The sequence below is a fragment of the Barbus barbus genome (genome assembly GCF_936440315.1).
Source record: "Barbus barbus genome assembly, chromosome: 39".
Classification (NCBI taxonomy): Eukaryota; Metazoa; Chordata; class Actinopteri; order Cypriniformes; family Cyprinidae; genus Barbus; species Barbus barbus.
The window spans coordinates 27,070,224-27,077,723 of NC_136717.1; the positions used below are offsets into that span (position 1 = coordinate 27,070,224).

Below are 7,500 nucleotides of genomic sequence, written 5' to 3' on the forward strand. Positions count from 1 at the left end.
TATACAAATATACCTGTGCTACTGATGACTGCTTTTGTGCTCCAGAGACACATATAATATTAAGAGAAAACGTTCTGAGATCAAAATTCCCAAAACATCCTTGTCATCTTACTATTATAATAACAATTAATTATGCATATTACATGCAAGTAACCCAAAGCCAAACCCTAATCCTAACCATATACACGTTGTTTATTATTAGTAATTAATATTACTCAGTACATAAATGTATAATAACACTGTAACAAAGACACCTTAAAATAAAGTGTAACTGTTACTTCTTCAAAACATTCAAAAGTAACGTTTCCATGATACAAAATGAACAAATGGAACTTTCCTTTAATGTTTTTAGAACATTAAAAAAAAAACTGTGAACATTCAGAAGTAACGTTTTCAGAACTTAATGGGAACGTTGGCACAACGCTCTCACAGCGTGTTTTTGTTCACTGGGTACAGGCTGGACATTAGCAGACAGAAAAACACTGAGCATGTGTGTCTCAATCCACCTCTAAACTCCTGCTTTCTTTGTGTTGTGCTGATGAGACGAATCTAAGACTGCCAAAGTTCAAACATCACGCTGGGCATTAAAGGAGACGCCCAACCTCAATATTTTGGGCCTTCGTGTAGTCAAGTACATCGTTTATGAAGGCATTTAGGTTTCACTAAGCAGAAACGAGCATGCATTGACACTCGCTAATCTCTGAACATGCTAGAAAATCATGCTTTAGTTGTTTATGGAAGGTGCTGTGTTTCCAGCACGGCTATTATTTCCATGAGGAAAGTGATGACAAACACACCTACATCACATTATAGTCTGCGACTGACTTGTTTTCCAGTGAAACATGGTCATTAGAGAATTCATACCAACTATTAATATGTGACCCTGGACCACAAAACCAGTCATAAATGTCAATTGTTTTGAAATTGAGATTTATAAGAATAAATAATCTTTCCATTGACGTATGGTTTGTTATGATAGGACAATATTTGTCTGAGATACAACTATTAGAAAATCTGGAATCTGAGGGAGCAAAAAAATCGAAATATTGAGAAAATCTCCTTTAAATTTGTTCAAATGAAGTTCTTAGCAATGCTTATTACTAATCAACAATTAACTTTTATATATATTTACAGTAGGAAATTTACTAAATATCTTCATGGAACATGATTTTTACTTAATATCCTGATGATTTTTGGCATAAAAGAAAAATGGATAATTTTGACCCATATAATGGGTTGTTGGTTATTGCTACAAATATACTCCAGCTACTCATGACTGCTTTTGTGCTCCAGGGTCACATATGTATTTTTCTCGCTTTAAGCATGAATGAATGCAGTTTTTGTGCAGCGTTGGAGCAAATATGGGTCATTAAGGACCAGTAGGTGAAAGGTCACGATTATGACTCTGGGTGAAATAATTAACCCTGTAAACCTGAAATTAGGAATAATCAACTGAAGAATGTCATTTCTGAAATTATCGAAGCTTTAAATGGGCTAAATATAAAGATGGCTCATGTAGTGTGATACAGTAGGAAAAAACTGCTCAGTTTGGTGCAGATGCTGATATCTCTATGATGAAATTCTGCTGCTTGTGATGTAAATTAATGAGATCTTTATAACAGTAGAGCAGATACTGACATAAAATGATCTAAATATCAGTCATCGCTCTATATCTCCAATAATATGTCTTAGTAAGACGAGAAATGATCCAAACATATAATGCAATGCTGATTGAGAGATGAAGAAATAAACGCTCCTCAGAAGATGTGAGATGAAGATCATTCCTCCGCTGAGGAACAGAGAAGGTAAAGCTTCTGGAAACAAACGCTCCTCAAAAGATCCTGATGATCAGATTTGAGACGCACTGATTTAAAAAACAAAAACAAATGATTTTTGGAGAATCAAGTGACGCTGAGCTGCTTCAGTCCAGTGAGTGTTCATCTGGAAATACCTTACTGAAGTTATTCTGATGTTTACTTAATAAAAATCAGTCAAGATTTGACACGAGAAGCAGCAGCTGAAGCTGGACGTTTGTACAATTACACTAAAAGAGCTTTTAATGGATAAAACCTCTAAACTATTAATCAGACGACAGGAAAGTTTTGATCATGTTTCATGTATCAGATATGATACAGTAGCTTTACAGGCAAAAAAAATCTCTTTTAATGCAAGTTATTGTCCAGACTATAAGTTTCCAGCGGCGTCTCTCTGTATCTGCTCATCTGTGTACGTGTGTGCATTATGTACGTTTCTGTTATGAGATCTCAGATGTTTCTGAAGTTAAATATCAAACAGAGGTGGAGACATGACGGACGTCCGTATGCCTCCTGCAGTGCTCTCTCGCTCTCTCTCTCGCTCTATTGTTTCTCTGAAGTCTCTTTCTATGGGTGGGAAACTCTAGATCTTGTTTTTGAACTTCAGGTTTCTTGGTCTTCAAACACACACAGACCTTCAAAGTGAGCCAAGGATCAGCCAGCAGGTCTTTCCTCTCATTCAAACCTGCTTTAAACAGCGGCTGATGTTAAATCAACGCACCGATGAATAAATATTGTTGAAGATCAGAGGCGTTTAGGTATTGCGCTGATGTAATCTACTGCTTATGAGTTGAATTTAGTTCACAGCTGGAGCTCGGATGCTGTTTGTGCCGCTTTAACCAGTGCTGGGTTTGACCTTTTACCTACAATGAAACAAATCTGCTGTAGAACAATTATCACTTAAAAATCACTACGCCACGTAACGCATTGAATTAAATGTTATATTTTGAACTTGAAAAACTGAAATGGTGTTGTTAACTGTACTCCAATAATGTTTACAACGTTTTTACTCTGTACACTGTAAAAATAAAAAGTTGAGCAAACTTAGTTTTTAGGAGATTTTTGAGTTTTCTCAACTTTTTGCTGTATAAACATAAAACAACAAGTTGAGAAAACTCTACTGAAGCTGGTTGCCTTAAACATTTTAAGTTTGCTCAACTTTTTATTTATTTATTTTTTTACAGTGCTGTATATTAGACACATTTATCTTATTTATTTAGTTTTCCAGAATGTTTTTGAACAAACGTTCTTTCAGTAACATTAATGGAATGTTCATTCAGTTATCGAGTCTTTAATAACATTCTCAAAAACATTTGGAATTCTTCTAACTTAAAAAAAAAAAAATGTTACTACTTGTTTCCGAATGTTCAGAGAACACTGAATAATAACGTTCCCATAACGCTTCAAAATGATCAAATGCATTGTTCCCGTAACTTAAAAAAATGTCCCGTAAAAAACTAAAAAATGTTAAAAGCTTTTGAACTTTTAGAGAACATTCAGAAACAAAGGTTTTATAATTGACTGAAACTAAAATTAAAATTAAAAACACAATTGTTTTTATTTCAGCTAGTTGCCAAGGCAACATTTCTCATTTAAATTTAGTTTAAATTGATGTACAAAAATAAATAAAATTAATCTAAACTATATAGAGATACATACAATAAAAACTACTAAAAATGCCAAAAACACAACAAAATAAAAATAATAAAATCGTAATAAAAATACAATTAAAATGGAAAATTATTACATAAAACATTATTAATAAAAACTATAACAGTATACTAACATAACATGTTTCAGAAACTTAATGAGAATAGCTGGGTCTCTGAAGAGTTAATGGCAGTGAAGTGAAGAAACTGCAGCGTTTAAGACGTGATCCGGACTGACTGAATTCTGGGAGTTTTCCAGCGGTTTCGCATGACCCTGAATGTCCTCATCACAGTCTGTGAGTTTGGAAATATCAAACCAGGACAGACTGAGACCTTGAAAACAGCCTGAGACACGCAGTCGATCTGCTGAGACAGGTCTGTTTTATTTGTAAAGCGATATTTTCACAATGCATGGAATATGATTGTGTCTGAATACTGCTTTAGGCAGCACAGAAGAGCTCGGAGGTCACGTGTGTTCATTTGTAATCGAACTGTAGAGAAATCATGGCCTAAAGATGAGGAAGGCCATCTCATTAAATATTCATGAGGCAGCACTCACCGCTTCAAACCAGACCGCGACCTTCAAGCTGAAGGAGAATGCAGACCTCAAACCTCTCATAACGTCTCATTGTGTCTTTAGTGAGCTCAAGTCTCCAGGTGTCAGGTGGGTCTCTCCCGTCAGCCAATCACATCGCTGCATTAGTGGCGTACTCTCCTTTGCTTCCTATTGGATCAGATGAAACATCACTTTAAACAAAACGCGTGATTGGTTAATAATTTGAGCACCAATTTAACAAATGCCATTCATTATATAACAAAATATCAAATCAAGTCATTTATTAAAAAAGATGCACAAATGCACTTTACAAATAAAACATTTGACTAAAGTACAGTTTAACATGATAAAAGGACTTTACAATGAAAGCCAGCTGAATAAACACCACGGAATAAAACAATAAAAAACGGTAATTGCAATCTCGCACTTCTGACTTTTTTATAGTGAACTATAAATTTATAATTCTGACTTTTTTATAAGAATTTGGAGTTTAAATCTCACAATTCTGAGTTAGAATGTTTTTGTTTCCGCCATGGAAAAAAGAAATGAAAAAAAGTTCATTGCAACCTTCTATCCCATAATTCTGACTTTTGTGTTTCAATCATGAGTTTATATCTCACAATTCTTTACTGTGGATGAGTTTTGTTCTGCATGTGTTTGCTGTTGTCACAACATGAGCAATGTCACATAGAAGCACATTGTTTGGTTCTTTGAAATATAAGTAAAATAATTGATGTCAGCATGCGGTGATATCATTTACAATAACTTTGCAGGAAGGTTATTTGGATTTGAAGAGCGCAGCTAAAAACAAAAGCTTATCTTACACAGGGCTTTAGTTCTGGGGTGTTAACATCACATGAGCGCTCTCTGTGTGTGTGTGTGTGTGTGTGTGTCTGTGTGTGTGTGTGTGTGTCTGTCTGTGTGTGTATGTGTGTCTGTCTGTGTGTGTGTGTCTGTGTCTGTGTGTGTGTGTGTGTGTGTGTCTGTGTGTGTGTGTGTCTGTGTGTGTGTGTGTGTCTGTCTGTGTGTGTCTGTGTGTGTGTGTGTGTGTCTGTGTCTGTGTGTGTGTGTGTGTGTCTGTGTGTGTGTGTGTGTCTGTGTGTGTGTGTCTGTCTGTGTGTGTCTGTGTGTCTGTGTGTGTGTGTGTGTGTGTGTCTGTGTGTGTGTGTGTGTGTGTGTGTGTGTGTGTGTGTCTGTGTGTATGTGTGTCTGTCTGTGTGTGTGTGTGTGTGTCTGTCTGTATGTGTCTGTGTGTATGTGTGTCTGTCTGAGTGTGTGTGTGTGTGTGTCTGTGTGTGTGTGTGTGTGTGTGTGTGTGTGTCTGTCTGTGTGTGTGTGTGTGTCTGTCTGTGTGTGTATGTGTGTCTGTCTGTGAGTGAGTGAGTGTGTGTGTGTGTGTGTGTGTCTGTGTGTATGTGTGTCTGTCTGTGTGTGTGTGTGTGTGTCTGTGTTTCTGACACATTTGGCTTCAGAACTGAAATATCACATGATAAGAATCACTCAAGTTTTGTTTGGTTTGTAAACAATGACTTAGTTACGTGTGTAGCCCCGCCCACGTTTCCATGAACTCAAGCAGCAGGAGGCGGGTCCTAAAGGGGACTGGAGGCGGGGCTTTATTGCTCAGTGACTGACTGCTGTAAACACTGTTGCCGTGGCGATGACTTATGTAGTCTCAGTGACCCAAGGAGTGACCTTTAATCTCCTAAATCTCACACACACTGCGTGATCTGGACAGAATCGGCAGCAGGAGAGTGTGAGAGTTTAGGTTCAGCTTTGTGTGTAAATGAAATGATGAAATATATGAAAGGAACAGCAGACCAATCATAATTCAGTATGCAAATAAATGCAAAAAGTGGATTATGAAGCTGTTAAGAAGACACTGCACACCTTTGGAGGTTATGGAAGCTTGTTTCTGCCATGGGATTAAAAAAATGAAACGCTAATTTTGACACTTGTCTCACTATTTGGACTTTTTGTGCATTTCTGAGTTTATATCTCATAATTATGACTTTCATCTGACTTTATTATGAATTGGGGGGGGGGGGGGGGGGGTTCAGAATAAATAAAAAAAAGTCCAAATTTATATATATATATATATAGTATTCTAATGTATGTATTCTATAATATATATACAATTATATAATTGCACAGCTCAATATAAAGTTGGATATATAAAATTTTGTATAAACTATCATTGCACAGCTGCTCAATACATAAAGTTGTAAATTTATATATATATACACACACACAACTTTTTTGGCATACATACAGATAAAGTTATATATATTGAAAAGCAGATCTGAAATACATGATCTGTAAAAAAAAATGTCACTAACATCATAATACAAATAAATGTCCATTTTGGTGCATTTGTTTCAGTATTACTTGCCATAGAGTGTGTTTATGATGAAACCAAAGGCGTGAAAAGCATCTATTTTAGGTCCTGATCTCTCTTTATCTCTGTTTGGTTTTAATTAGTGCTCATTTCCAGGCTCGTTCCACCCTGAGCTGCTATATCTGCTCTCTCTGTCTGCCCACCAGAGACTAAAAACAGTGTCATTTCTGCAGGATTACAGTAAAAACCACCTGTTAGCAGACAGGTTTCCTGAACACTCCCTCTGGTCTCTCATTGGTCAGTCGGGCAGATAGTCCCGCCCCACACTCACATGATTGGTTGAATGTCACAGCTGTAAATCTCAGTTTAATTGCTGGTCTCCGTCTCTCCTGCAGTGATTTCCAGGGCTCACGATGCCTCCACCTGTCGGACCCCCAGCCGTGCCGCCTCCAGATGGTGGGTGGGGCTGGGCTGTGGTGGGCGGGGCCTTCATCTCTATCGGATTCTCTTATGCCTTCCCAAAGGCCACCACTGTGTTCTTCAAAGACATCCAGAGGATCTTCAACGCTTCGTACAGTGAGGTGGCCTGGATCTCCTCCATCATGCTGGCCGTCATGTACGCTGGAGGTAAAACATTTCCAAAGGGTTCAAAAAGTTTTGTGTTATCCATCAAGGATGCATTAAAGTGGTCAAAAGTGCCAGACATTCATAATATTCCAAACGATTTCTATTTAAAATAAATGCTGTTCTTAAGAACTCATCCGTGAATCTTACAGAGTAAGAAAAATAAAATGCATCATGGTTTCCACACAAATATTAATGTTTTTAACATTATAATAATCAGAAATGTTTGTTGATCAGTAAATCAGTATATTATTATGATTTCTGAAGATCATGTGACACTGAAGACTGGAGTAATGATGCTGAAAATACAGCTGCAGATCACAGAAATAAATTACAGTTTAACACATATTCACACAGAAAACAGCTGTTTTAAATTAGAATAATATTTCACAATTTTTACTGTATTTTTGATCAAATGACATTGGGTTTGTAAAGGATTAATCTGTTTTGGCATCACATAAAGGTCATGTCGACACGCTGTAGTTGATGTGATGTTCAGCAGCAGCACAACTGAGAAACCAT

At 36.8% G+C, this 7,500-nt stretch overlaps 1 protein-coding gene across 2 annotated transcripts in view; it reads left to right on the top strand.

Moving 5' to 3' along the window:
* The window catches only part of LOC306858616 (monocarboxylate transporter 2), a 16,621-nt gene that overhangs the window by 1,019 nt on the left and 8,102 nt on the right, over positions 1-7,500 (top strand). The window contains exons 2-3 of one of the 2 annotated variants that reach the window (XM_079399230.1): positions 6,498-6,651; positions 6,750-6,981. In XM_079399230.1, the coding sequence (XP_079255356.1) occupies positions 6,768-6,981 (214 nt within the window). In that variant the 5' untranslated portion in view covers positions 6,498-6,651; positions 6,750-6,767. The remainder of the gene's footprint in view (positions 1-6,497; positions 6,652-6,749; positions 6,982-7,500) is intronic. The other variant, XM_079399229.1, reaches the window with a different exon arrangement.